Source organism: Canis lupus, chromosome 1, assembly GCF_011100685.1.
Source record: "Canis lupus familiaris isolate Mischka breed German Shepherd chromosome 1, alternate assembly UU_Cfam_GSD_1.0, whole genome shotgun sequence".
Taxonomy (NCBI): domain Eukaryota; kingdom Metazoa; phylum Chordata; class Mammalia; order Carnivora; family Canidae; genus Canis; species Canis lupus.
This window is the reverse complement of record NC_049222.1, coordinates 92969663-92983921: the sequence shown is the minus strand read 5'-3', so window position 1 is coordinate 92983921 and position 14259 is coordinate 92969663. Positions and strand designations below refer to the sequence as shown.

Genomic DNA, 14259 nt, shown 5'->3' with positions numbered 1-14259 from the left:
TTGTTCTGTTTTTGGGTTTTTTGGCAGGAGGTTGGAGGAGAGGTACAAACCATTCAACCGTGGCTCATGCTGAGGTTATAAACTCCTCCACTAAAGGAGTACAAAAGGTTGACTGACTCAGTTCTCTGGTTAGCTTTTGTGTGAAGTGTTTCTGGTAAGCAGTGATTTCTTTCTTTCTTTTTCTTTCTTTCTTTCTTTCTTTCTTTCTTTCTTTCTTTCTTTCTTTCTTTCTTTCTTTCATTTCTAGCCCATTGTGTGCATATTTATATTAACAACCTTCTATTGTTTCAAAGAAGAGACTGGTAAGCTACATTGAATGAAATCTGTGAAATGTCAACTGCAGATCAGTAGCTGGGGGACAGAGTTGGACCTAGGAAGACTTCAGACATTCTGTCTTCTGGCTTCTGGACACTGCCGTAACTCAGAATGAATTAGAGTGACGTCACCTTGCCTTGACGTCATGGGTGATGAGCTATTCCGTGGGAGAAAAATTGTAAATCACTGCAACTTAGACTCCACATCACAATTGTTTATTTTAGCATCAAATGTTTTTAATTCACCCTCTTTGGATTAAAAAAAAAAAAAAACCTCTCTGTTTTAGGCAGAATATTCGGACTCTATTCATTTTGGTATGTGTATGTGTATGCCTGTTAAAAACAAGGTTGGAAAATCAGTGAGGATACTAAGAAAATAGGATTCAGTAACAGTAAGAACATCGTTTGGCTTAATGAGCTTCTGTGTAAGTGTGTATGTTCCTGGTTCTTTGCTTGCTTCTGGAGTACATGGCTTCAAACCACTCAAGTTTCTTGAGTCCTTTTGGCTTTTTTATAAAATGTTTCTGGCATCTGCCTTGTTACGAGTTGTCAGTGACTGTTTTGGATGATGGCAGGGCCTTTCCTCTAACAGGGAGCCTCCCTCGCTTCTGCACTCCTCTCCTACCCCCTCACCTCTTATTTTAATTTGCTAATTCTATTCTACTATGACCTGGTTAACATGTAACCAGGTTTATAGAAGATAAATTTAAATTAGATTGTGAGAGATTTTTCAATAAAATACTATGTACCATTTGTCAGCCATAACAAAATTAAATCTAAGTGCTGTACTTGAAAATCAGTCACATTTCTACATTCATTTCTTGTGGTGGGCTTTTTAGCACTGAGTTCTTACTTATTTCCTTATTGCTGGCAATTGTTAGATAATTATAATCACATCTTGTCACTTTTCATCTTTTCTCTATATGTGTAAAAGTTAAAATTTTTGTATGTGTTTTCCTTTCCAAATCAAGGCCTTTTTTAAGTGTACATTTATCTCATCTAGAATATGTATGTTTAAGTTTTTATTAGTACTTTATATGAAGTGACACACTGTATTTTAAAATTACATTAACTTTATACCATATAATCTTACTTATTTGAGTAACATGGAGAAAAATCCAGTCTGAATTAGCAAAAAGCAAAATGTGGAGTCAGTTGAATGGTCAGTAGGTATAGTTTACTCCCCTCCAGATCTCTGAGATAAGCATTACTAATCCCTTGGTGTGATACCACCACCTATTTTTTCCTTTGCTCACCATTACTACATTACATAATATGTCATAGCCAAGAGGGCACAGCCAGCAATTGGAACTTGTGTGAATGAATAGATAACAATGATTTATAATTACCATGTAATTATATGCTCTTTAGATAGATACGTAGATATACAATTTAAATGTAGCTATATAATCTGTATCTAGATGGAGAGTCTCTTGTATGGAATTTACATTCTAGATGACTCCTAAATGAAGTCTGTCCTTTAAGGTAGTTGAGAAATCTCCCCTTTATAGCTAGTAATCATGGTTCACTCTATAACCAGATCACCCCAAATTACAAAGAGATAAAATTTTATATTGCTGATTTTATATTTGCCTCCTTCCCCTCCCCATCTACCTTTTCTATCTTTGTTAATCAAACCCTCTTTTATGAGTCAGACTCACTTGCCTGGGGGTGAGGGATTGTAAAAATAGAATCCATCTCCTCCATCAAGCTGACCACATCAGGATCAGGCTTGTACATACTGTGACTGGCCCCAACTTCACATCTCCGCCCTGTCAGTCCTCAATAGCCAGGAAAAGTGGCAGAAGTACCAGAGAAAAGACCAGAAAACCATCAAGAGTGTGCTGGCGTCTTTTATTCCCAGATGAAGAAATATAATCAGGAAGCAAGTCAAAGGCTCTTGCTGCTTTGCCCAAACCCAGAATTGAGATGCCATGACATAGATTGTTTCCAATTCAAGTCCTCCCCATTTTCCCTGGGGGTCTCCTGCCCACAGGGCTCTGGGATGGTGTGGTTGTGTGGACTCATAGCCCAAAAGCCTGCAATCCCACAATTCTTCAGCTCCCTCCCATGACCTCAGAGAGAATTGCCAGCCACATCAGGGACATGTTCCCCAAGAAAATAGCCTCCATATGAGGAATCCTGGCACTTGAGTTTTTACTAGATGTTCTCAGGGTAGTGCCAGGGTTCATTTGCGATGTGTTCTCTCAGGCCGTTGAGCACATCTTCCAGGCTAATTCCAATTAAGATGATACACTTGGAAAATATATATTTGCCCGGCCCAGGGTACTCAATTACTGTTCTCTCGCAGCAAAGTGAAAAGATGCATCCTAATGCAGCCAGTTTGTTTCGGCCTCCTCTGGATACCTCTCTTCTCAACTTCCTGGGCCTTTTTGTGGAGACCAAACAATTCATTGCTGATACAGTTTGCTCCCCAATTATTTTGTCAACTTCATTTCACAGCTCTGACAGGTTCCCTGTGCCAGCACCCTACTGACCTGGCCATCATGTAGACACTGGTAAACTTGAACACCATTCTCATAACAACACCCTAGAAAGTGCTAGAAAGTCATTTTAGACCCAGGGAGTCAGACCCTGCTAATTGCCCTTCACAATCAGAAGACTGGTGGACAGTTATCAATTTGGTGTCTCAGGTTAGTTGGTCAAGTCACATTCTATCTGCACGTCCCTCCTCCAAAACTGCCGGTAGCTTTACTGTGATTAGCACACGTGGCTGCAAAAGATATCCCACATTGCGCTGTTCTTGGGCTCTGGGCAGTGTTCTTTGCCAAGCACAGAGCCCATGCAGATAGGTTCTGGATCTCAAACCACAGTTGACCTTTGAGGTTTAGCTTCACTCATTCTTGGCAAAAGAAACTGTATTGTTTAAAGGGAACAGGATGAGAGAGGCTTATGATAAAGACTTGTAACACTTCTTGGACCTCAGATATGTCTCACAGAACAAAATGTTTATGAGCTAAGTGTAAATGAATCAGAAACATAAGGATCACATTTCCCCTAAAATGCAAACGAATTTAAAAATTAGCAGAAAAAGGGGCCTGGCAAAAGATGTGCTTTGCATTTCACCAAACCCAGAGTATTTGAAATGCATTTTAAGAGGCTTGACAAACCCAAACTGTGACTATATTTTCCCTTCCTTGACCTCGCCTCATCCCCTCAGTTTCTCACTTGAGAAGCCAGTGGTTAAAAGTGGGAGAAAGTCTTCAGCACTTCCCTTTGAGAGCTTCTTGTCATGCTCTTATCCAGCCAGGGTGCAAATCAGAATTTGGCAATTTGAGTGTGTCTCTGCTCCTGCTTCTTCGTGCCCCTCACGCTTCCTTTTGTGATCATGTTCCTAGGTTTGCACCTTCTGTTCCATCTCCTCACCACATCAGCCCCCGGAGGGTTCCAGCTCCTTCTTCAGTAATGCAGAGAACACAGCCTCCCCACACCCAGCAGCCTGCGGGCGGGCCACACCTGAAGTCTTACCAGCCGGAAACAAACTCTTCCTTTCAACCAAACGGAATCCATGTCCACGGTAAGTGGGGAGCCAACAGCCCCCTTGAGTCTCAACAAGTGATACTGTGCCATCGTTACCAGTGCTGGGTTCCTTCGATTCGGGCACACACCAAGCTTTGGCTTTTATGACTTTCCTCTAAAATGTCACACTTCATCCTCCAAGCATTTTGTCTGCAAATGTTTTCCTGGAACTTGCTAGGCACGAGGATTGCTCATCAATGGCTCCTTAGGATAAGGAGCAAATTGATCTAATATTTTTCAAATAGGTGATACAGTGCTGGGAGCGCAAAAGGAGGCACAGGGAGATCTTCTAAATGAGTTGCACTTATTGACAGCTTTGGTTGGACTAGTTTGCAGGGTGGTGTCATACAGCATACAGTAGATTTCATATGAAATCTCATAGCATTTTCCTGGTGTTGGCCCTAAGCTGGTATAACTTATGACACCCCAGAGCAGTCAGCCCAAGATGATGGTCTGTTTACTGGCCAGTGATTTAACACCTCACAGATAGGCCCTAACAACAGTATCTTGTTTCCTAAACAATAAATAGTCACTTAAAGCAGAACCACAGGAGTGCTTTTGCCCAGGCATACTCCTTCTTCCACAGATCCCATATCCCCAGAAGCTCTTCGTCTTTCAAGGCCCAGGTGATATGACACCTCCTTGCTGAAGCCTCCCTTCGTGTTCTAGCTGGATTGCATCTCTCCTGGCTCCAGGTGCATATCACCTGCATCACTCAGATAGCACTCTTCTCTCTCTACCTTGTTAAGTTACTTCTTAGTGAGGAACATTTGCCTTTCTATTAATGTATAAGCTTCTTTCTGAGGTCAGAATTTTCTGACCCATTGTTCTTTTTCTTGGAGAACTTAGCACAGTTCTCTACATGCTGTGAAGACACACAGATGCTTGGCAAATGCAGAGAGAAAAAACAGGAGGAAAGGAAAAGCAAGAGAAATCATGATGGTATTCAAAATGTGAAGATTTGTGGTTGAACTTAGAACATACATGGAGAACCAAGTTTGGCTGAATTTCTTTTTTTTATTTACACCAATTTTGCTGACTCAGGCAGATATCTTTGTGAACATTCATAGAAAGTTGAATTGAGTTGTCAAATCACATAGGCTCAGACTATATGTAGTCTTTAACTTGCTGGCGGTGAAGGAGATACTGTCCATTTAAACGAGAGTTTCAGCTCCTGAAAAATAGGACTCTCCTCCATCTGCCTCTTGCTAATTCCTGAGTTTGTTCCACGTGAGTTGTTATTTGATGTTACTGAGTGGTGTCCCCAAATCTTAATCAGGGTTTCAGCTGAGTGTGAATAAGCATGACTGACTTCCCAAGATGGCAGAATCAGGGAGTGTTGTGGAGTGACGTGTATGTGAGGACATCCCAATAGGGGTCTGGACAGCCAGAGAGGAGGACAGAGTAGTGAGCTATGGGGAGGGAAAGACGTTAAGAAGCCCAGGCCACTGGCTCCATCCATCTCCTCTCTTGCTGAGAGCCATCACACAAACCCTCATCTCCTGACAGAACCTGGGCTTCCACCATTGTTTGGGCCTATGGTAATTTTTATCCTTTTCCATCGGGTAACCTTTTTCTTAAGTTTTAGTTGTGTATTTATTCAACCAAGAAATATTTCTTGAGTATCAACTGTGCACAAAGCAATGCATGTGTGAGAAAGGAGATCTCTGCAGGAGATCTCCTCACCCAGACAAAAAGCTTGTCCAATATAGGGGAGATCCAGGTCCCCTGTGTTGGGAAGCCACCTTTACTGCAGGCAGGAGGTAGACAATGTGGGCTTTTAGGGATACAGAGTAGGGCACTGATCCTACCACACATGACTTTAACCCTTCACATTTTAACATGGTGGAGGTCTGAACATGCATCAGTCAGTGGCATCATATGATTGGCAATGATTTTTCTCTCTAATGCTATAAAAAATAATGGAGCATTTCAGGCAATGGTTTCATAGGTCCAATGAAAGGCCATATAACACACTTAGATTACAATGTGAAACATTTTAAAAATTCAAAAATTAATCTACATGTAGCCAAAAAAAATGGAAGGAAATATTCCAAAACATTAACAATTTTGTTTTGTTTTTAATCATAATGGGAAGGATAATGGATAATTTGTTTTCTTTTTTTTCTGCTTTCTGAAGAAATTTTTCAAGAGATTTTGGAATTAGACCAATTCGATTACAAATGCCAATCCACTCAACTGTGTGACTCTGAACAACTTCTGAGGGGTCTCACCCACCTTCTCTCATCAGTGGTTACAAAGAGGCCACAAGAAAAGCACCTGACGCAGAGTAGGAGCTTAATTAATTTAATGCTTTTATTTCTTCTCCCTCCCTTTTCTTTATTGGACTCTTTGAGAATAGGAATAATGTCTCTAGCCTTAGGGCACATATAATTCTTGGTGCAAAGTAGGCATTTAATAAATATTTACTGAATAAACGATTGACACACTCTCATTTAACGAATGCAAAATGAAACCAGACAACACAGAAAATGAGATCCACCTTATCATTTTGTACCACATCCTGGCAAAAGACTCTTCTCCCATATTTCTCTTTTTTAGTTGAATAATGAGTACATTGTCAACTTGAAACCATTGAGTTGCTTTTTTATTTTAACTTTTACTTCAATTGTTAAAAATTCCCCTGGCCAATGAGAAACTGCCAACAGCAACCTAAAAATAAATACATATGACAAGGCTTTCTGGAAGAGATCAGGATAGAGTTATGCAAATTGGGAAACATAACTTTCTTTTAGAAGATGGGCAAGGAGCTGCTGTGATGGGCTCACAGAGGGAATGTCCAGGCTTTAGCCACTGGGCCACTGCTAAGAATGAAGGAGTGGGCATCCAGTTGCAGCCTTACTTCATCCTCCAAGCATTTTGTCTGCAAATGTTTTCCTGGAACTTGCTAGGCACGAGGATTGCTCATCAATGGCTCCTTAGGATAAGGAGCAAATTGATCTAATATTTTTCAAATAGGTGATACAGTGCTGGGAGCGCAAAAGGAGGCACAGGGAGATCTTCTAAATGAGTTGCAATTATTGACAGCTTTGGTTGGACTAGTTTGCAGGGTGGTGTCATACAGCATCTTGGTACCAGGGAACTTCATCCCCTCATAAAACTAGATTTTTAAAACCCCAAGCACAGTGTCAGCGTGCAGATATGAGAGCCACAATGAGTGAGTGTTCTGTTTTTCAAGAAGTTCATGGCTTTCATAAGTGCCGTCACCCCCATCCTCTGTATTCCCTGCGGTACGTAGAGGTCAGAGAAAAATGTCATCAGTGTATTTTTAGAGATAAGAACTAGAACACAGAAGAAAACAAAATGTCTAGGCATCTCTGCCTTCCTGGCCAAGCACACAGGCATCTTTAACAAGAGGTCCACATTTCCAAGCCACGTTCTCCATCTGTGTGTTTCTGAGTCAAAGGCCCACCAAAATAAATATGTATTTACATCTTTCCATGGGGAAATATACTTGTATGTAGATGCTGTTTCCTTACACAGAGCTATGCAAGTTAGAATTCAAAGGGTTTTGGTCTTACAGATGAGGAAGAAAATGATGTCCCATTGGGCTTTGCTCATGCCATGTTAACTGATACAGAGCTTAGACTTTGTGGGCTGTGTGTGTACGTGTGTGTGTGTGTGTGTGTGTATTGGTTTATTTGCTATCAAACTATGCTTGACAGACAATGTTATGTTTCAGGTGTACAACATAGTGGTTTGACAAGTCTGCGCTTCCCCACGATCAGTATAGTCACCATCTGTCGCCATACATTATTGCAGTATTAATGAGTGTTTCATAAAAGGCACACTTTGAAAAGATTAATAGTACTGCTTGTTCGATTCCCTCACCCAGCAAATGACCCAGGACTAGAGCTCAGCTTTGTTGATTCTGCATCGACTTCATCCATTTATGTCACCTTCATTAGTAAGGTAGATGAGGTGTCATTCCTTTTAACGTTTGAATGTTGGTAGCATTTACAGGTCTCTGTTTGGGTGGCATCTCCAAGGCAACTTTTAAGTACATTTTAGTCTTTTATTTTAGATGTAAACATAGGAACAACTCTTTCCAATCATGTAAGCTTGTTCTGCAGTCTTTTCTTTCTCTTTAGGACTATTCTCTTGCCCGGGCAAGCTTCAGAATCTTGCCTGGATTAGTTGCCTGAGAGTTGATATTTGTACATTTTGTTATGGTACTAATGGATAATTTCTTTTTAAATGCCCTATTCATTCTGGGCTCTTAGAATGCCATGGGAATTCCTAAAACAGCATTTTCACAACCTTCCTGCTTCTGGACCCATCAAGGAGAGGCCAAGTTCAATTCAGCAAGTGTTTGTTGGTCCCTGTGCCAGGCAAACATGAATGCCATTTAATCAATGGGGTGACACATGCAGTAATAATAATAATAATAATAATAATAATAATAATAATATCAAGGCACCTGATTTATTCAGAAGAAGGTGTCATAGAAGTGTTTCTAGAGATGACTCTTGAATCGGGTTTTGAAGATAAATAGAGGAGGCTGGGAACCAGCAAGCCCAGCTCATAGAAGGATTTGGGGCTATTATGAGTATAATGCCACTGAGTGGAGAAGGCAGCCTGATATTTTAGGAAAGTAATCCACGGCATGTGTAGGGAACAGAATTGGAGAAGTGGGAATGTAGCACCCTAACTGCTTGGATTATATTGCACCGCACCAGTACAGCACCCAAACAACAAGACTGAATAGTCCAGTTCACTCAGATGCCACTGATAAGTTAGAAGAATGGTGTCAAAAGAATGCAGAATTGTGTGCATTCACCGGCAGTCTTTTCTAGGCAAGGGGAACTAGAATAGCAAAAGAAGGAAATAAAACAAGCTTTCAGCCCTGCTGCTGCACAGGCAGAAGTTCCTCTAGCCCCTATAATACAGTCGGAAATGAGCCAGCCCCTAAGGTCGCCTTCCCCGGAGAGGCAAGCACCTGGCCTCGCATGGCCCTAGGCTGGCAGATCAGTCTTTCCCATACGCTGGTTCTAGCACCTGTTGTCTCATTCCTGCAAGCCAACTTTTCCAGTCAATACTTTTGAGCATTTCTGAACCACCAAGGAGCCTCTAGCTGCATAGAACTGGCTGCCCAGTTTCCCTCTTGATTATGTTGTTCCTGCTATAGTTAGAAGGTTGCATAGATTTTGAGTGGTCTGTCCCAATCCCAAATTTCCCCAAAGAGCCTGTTATCTGCAGTCCACATTGTACAGAGCACAAGATGTTTCCAGATTTGTTTCTCATGTTAGAACAGCACTCCCAGTGTATGGCTTTGCTCTCCCTCTATTACAAGACACCTGGTAGTAGACAGTGCTTGGGGGGAACAGCCCATGGAGCCCACGGTGCGCCAGCCCCTGCCAGCTTCCCACTTTGCCATATGTAACAAGCGGCTTCCATCCTCCTGTTGATAATATAGATGCTGACATTCTCCATATCCCATCCCAGTTTTCGGTCATGGAGGAGGGAGGAGAATGAAGTACAGGCAGACCCCAAACTTTGGCACAGGCTACCGTCACTTGCGAGGGAGTCTGGGAAGGAGGATATTTCAGTGCATTGCTAGGCTTAACAAAATTGCGATGCTGTCAATAACATTTATTGGAGAGGCACACAACACAGGGCCTGCCAAACAGTCTCCGAACTAGTTTTCTGATCTGCAAAATGGAACTCTCAGATCCTTCACACTGATTACCTCTCGGAAATCAGTGGTAGAGGCTTTCTGGAGGGTTCTGCCCTTGTTCTGCACCTCTCCTGCAGCCTCTTAGGTTGCTATGCTTTTCACCCCTTGCTCTTATCATTACCTTCGGGAGAAGCCAGTTACTAACATAGATTTCCATCATACATGATCCAGTCATTAGATTTCATTAGAACACCATGGAGCTGCATCCCAGCCTGGGCAGTCTGATAGCAAGACAGTGGCAGTGCAGAGGGGGAGCCTTTTCTCATGATTTAGAGTTGTCCTGCCCCAGTCCCTGTAGAAGCTGGCCCCTGTCAGCTCGTCAGCTCGCAGACAGTGGTGGCATTTTCTCACCTCAATAAGGTATGGTAAGCTTGACAGCCCAGTTCACATTGACGTCTCAGGAAACAAAAGGTTTCCAGCCACCAGCCAGCCTCCAGGAACAAAATACTTTGTAAAGGGCTTGTCCTACCAAACAGCCAAACTATCTTTCAAGCCTAAGGAATCTCAGAGCATTAATATTTAAATGGTGAGGTGGCCCTTACAAGTTTAACTTCTTCCTCTGAGTTCCTGTTTATTTACAGTGATTGTGTAATGGTACTTTCCAGAAGAGTCCTATGGGTTACAGCCATGACTGATGTCATTTGTGGGGGTTTATGTTAAATGTTTAAAGGTTATTTTTTTTAAAGGCAAATTGTAGAGACAATAAACACACCCCGTCCCACAGGAAATGTAGTCACATCTGCATACGTGAAGTTGTGAAATGAAGTAGTTAAGTCTAGAAATTGTATTGCTTAGGATTTAAGCATGTGTCACAAATTCCCCTTGAGATCTCAGGAAGACAAATAAGATTGATTATAAATCAGAGCATAATCGTCTTCACTGAGAAAGTTGTGACATACTCACGAGGAGAATGAGCCAGTGAGCGCACTTCATGTTCTCCCAGTGTTCGCAGAAGCAGTCCCAATCAGGACTAATTTTTGGTATCAGCCATGATGTTATTAATGCTTATATAGTACTAGGGATTGATGATTAGATCCAGAGAAATTCTTAATTACTCTTATACACTTAATTACTACGAAATTACCCCAAGAGCAGTTTTATATAACTAGTACTTGATGAATTCTGACAGTGTGCTAATTCTATTAAACAAAAGTTAAATTTAGGTGTGTATAGGGGGTATAGTTGGCATCTCAGCATGTTGGGCTTTGTGGGAGGGGTGTAAAATGGTCATCTTCATCAGAAGAGCTGTTTAAATGATTAGTTATGGAAACGACTGAACTGTGAATAATCTACGTATGTAATTAAGTATATACCCACACACACACAGACTAAACCCATATAACCATAAGGATATTAACATGATTGGATCAACTAACCATCGCGAAAAAGTTTCCTGGGGACAGGAACTATATCCTCTTACAATGTTTTGCACAAAGTAAGTGCTTCAATAAAAGTTTGTGGAAGAAATGTGAATGAATAAAAGGATGATGGGGGGGGGGTTGCTTATGCCTTACTAGGCTGATCCATAGAGCCAGCCCTTGGTAAAACCATGATTAGGAGTCAAGTTTCCAGGGCTCCTCTTTTCTCTGGGCACTTGCTCCTTTTTCTCTGTCCCTCTCATTATATATCCAGTGTTTACCCAACTGCCTGGGACCTCTCCCCAGAGGAAAGAGGATGATCTAATGATTCTCTTACACATTAAGGTTAAAGTTAATACAGTAAGTATTCCTTCCCATGGGTCTTTGCACACCTGGGACTGAATGTTTAATAGTGAACCACGAAGCAGTGGCAGCCTTCTGCAGCAATGGCAGCCCCGAGGAAGAGGTGTCTGAGACATTCCGATAGATAAAAGTCTCTTGTTTCTGAAAGTTTCCAAAACATTGTTTTCAGTTTTCAAAGCATTCACATCCACTAGCTTACATAATTGGTTATATTATCTCAGAAGAGATTACCAGAAGAGGAAATTGTGAAGTGCCCAGATAATACAGGGAGATAAATAATGAATTATAGAAAGAAAGAAAAAAAAAAAAGTAGGGGCACCTGAGTGGCTCAGTCACTTAACATGTCCATCTCTTGATTTCAGCTCAGGTCATGGTCTTAGGGTCGTGATATCAATCCCCATGACAGCTCTGTGCTGGATGTGGAACCTGCTTAAGATTCTCTTTCTCTCTCTCTACTTCTCTCCCTCTCTCTCTACCCCTCACCCCCAACAAAAAGAGAAGAACAAAGTAGATAAAAAGACTTTAGAGTCAGGCAGATCTGAATTGGAATCCTGTGGCCAATCATGCAATGCCCTGAATCTCAGTTTCCTGGCTTGTAATATGCGATGTAGTGAAACCACTCTTTCAGAGTTGATATAAAAATGAGAAAAAAATGCATAGCTCATGGTAGATGCTGAGTTAATTAGAGCTGTTTGTTGTTGTTGTTACTTTTCTTCTGTGTTCCAGATGCCAGTTGCTCTGGATATATCCGCTTGTGTTGTTTTAAATCTTCACAATAACATAAGTAAAAATACCAACATACTGTTGCCTTCCAGGCGAGGCTGCAAGATACAGCACCTTGCCCCAGGTCATACATCTAGGACATGTCAGAGCTAATTTGAGGAAGACTCTGACCCCAATCCCACACTCATTGTCCTTCGTGATGGCAGATGTAGGTATAGTATACGGAAGTTTTGAGTTGCTTGGGAATTCTCTCTGTGTGATGTTTAAGTGTGGAACCATTAACGATGAGGTCCCCTCCAGGGCTAAAATTCTGCAGGCAGTACAGGGACTGTGGTTGGTGAGAAAGTAGTTTCCCACTGGCCACTTGGTGTTGTGTCTTCTTTGCCAGGCAGTGCAGTGAATACTTATGGTGCCCTTTCTCATTAATCTCATAACAACACAATAAAGAAGGTATTGTTTGCTCCCATTTCACAGATGAAAGATCTAAATCACTGAAATGTTAAGTGACTTGCTCTAGGTTTCCTAGGTGGGGCTGGAAAATATACCCAGGACCATCTAACAACAGAGTCTGTGCTCTCAAGCAGTGACATGTCACTATAGAGAAAGGAGCATTCACTCTCTCATTGTCCCCATGGGATTGCCACACGGGTGTGTGTGTGTGTGTGTGTGTGTGTGTGTGTGTGTGTGAGATAGTCTCACACATGCCATGTTTGCCTCTCAAGTACATGCATGCTGGGGTAACTGTTAGAAGCATGATTACTAAATCAACAAACCAGGGTTATTGGACTGTTTGCACAGTCCTTAAAATACAATTTGAAAATTCTTAGTGAATTTTTTTTAATTTACCTATTTTTTAAATTAAAAGTGCTTAGTGTACTTAAGCTTATGAAGAGTTGAAATTATTTTCAGCACTAGTGAAACATAATGACCATGAAGTCTATTAATGACTTTTTAGGTGTTTATAGAAATGAAATGTATGTGTTGTATGTGTACTTACATACACTCACACGTATATACATGTGTACACACATGCTCTGTTATAAAGATGGACTCACATTCTGCGTTTTATTTTATGACTTACCTTTTTTTAAAACTTAAAAATATATATGAATCTGCTTTCTAGGTAAAGGTATATAGATCAACTTCTTTAAAAAAATTGTGTAGTAGTTGCAGGAACCTGTCATTTTTTTTAATCATTCCCCTACTGATTTGTTTTTGCTTTTATTAACAATGCTATATTAAATCTCTTATGCACATACAAGTGTTTACATGAACACTCACACACATATGTATCTCTTTGCATACTTTCTTCAGGAATTATTTATGGAAGAAAAATTGCCAGATTGATGGATATGCACATTTTAAAGTTAGGTACATACTGCCATAGGTCCCTGGACAAAGACTATGCCAGTGTAGACTCCGCAAAAATGCACTAGACACATTTCCCCACCCCAGATGTCATCAGTCATTTTAATTCTTGCCAACGTGTGCAGCAAAATTATTTTGCCTTTGCCTTTGGTTAGTATTGTGATTCAGCATCTTTTCATATTCTTATTGAGCTCCAAAGGTAGTTTCATTATAACAGGAATGCAGTGGCTGTCACTGCTACTTGGGTGGTTATATTACTTATGAAGCTGTTTGCTCCTTCTCTCACCCTACCAGGCAGGCTGTGTTGCTTGCAGCCTGATACTTTGTTTTCCTCATTGGAACCCAAAAATGTATCGAAGAAAAGGAAAATAGCCAGAAAATTTCCATTTCATTGACTATTGTGACTTCTCTGTCAGTTAACTTAAAAACATTTATAGAAAAAGTGATGAACATTCTTACAGATTTAGCGCTTTTTCATTCTTTGGGGGAATTAATGACATTTTTTTCCAGAAGCAAATGTTCTGTCTTATATCTGAAACTCATGAAGTTTAGCCTCTAATGAATGGAGCTCTTAAAATCAAGTTAAATATTTTCTTATAATTCTATTTTACAGGCTGCTTAGTTGGACTCTTCAGGGCTGAACATATTAATGGCAATCTGTGTCTTGTGATTCTTGTATTTTTAGTTGGAATTTTCCTTGTAAACATGATAAGCAGTTGATGGCTTAGAAGAAAAAATGTGAATAGCTGTGGGTGCAGTTTTCTTAAAATAAAGGAGGGAAAAACCCCACATCAGGAACATTTGGGTGACTGGTAGTGAGAGTACTGTGTTAACAAAGCAAAACAACACTGAAACACCAGAACTACCTTGATCTGTGCTCATTCAGATCATCTGA

General features: G+C 40.9%; 1 protein-coding gene across 22 annotated transcripts in view; it reads left to right on the top strand.

The window, feature by feature from the left end:
* GLIS3 (GLIS family zinc finger 3) overlaps positions 1 to 14259 on the top strand; it is a 546483-nt gene that overhangs the window by 514222 nt on the left and 18002 nt on the right. For all 22 annotated transcript variants that reach the window (XM_038527224.1, XM_038527215.1, XM_038527216.1 and 19 more), the window contains one exon: positions 3674 to 3852. In XM_038527224.1, coding sequence (XP_038383152.1) covers positions 3674 to 3852 — 179 coding nt within the window. The remainder of the gene's footprint in view (positions 1 to 3673; positions 3853 to 14259) is intronic.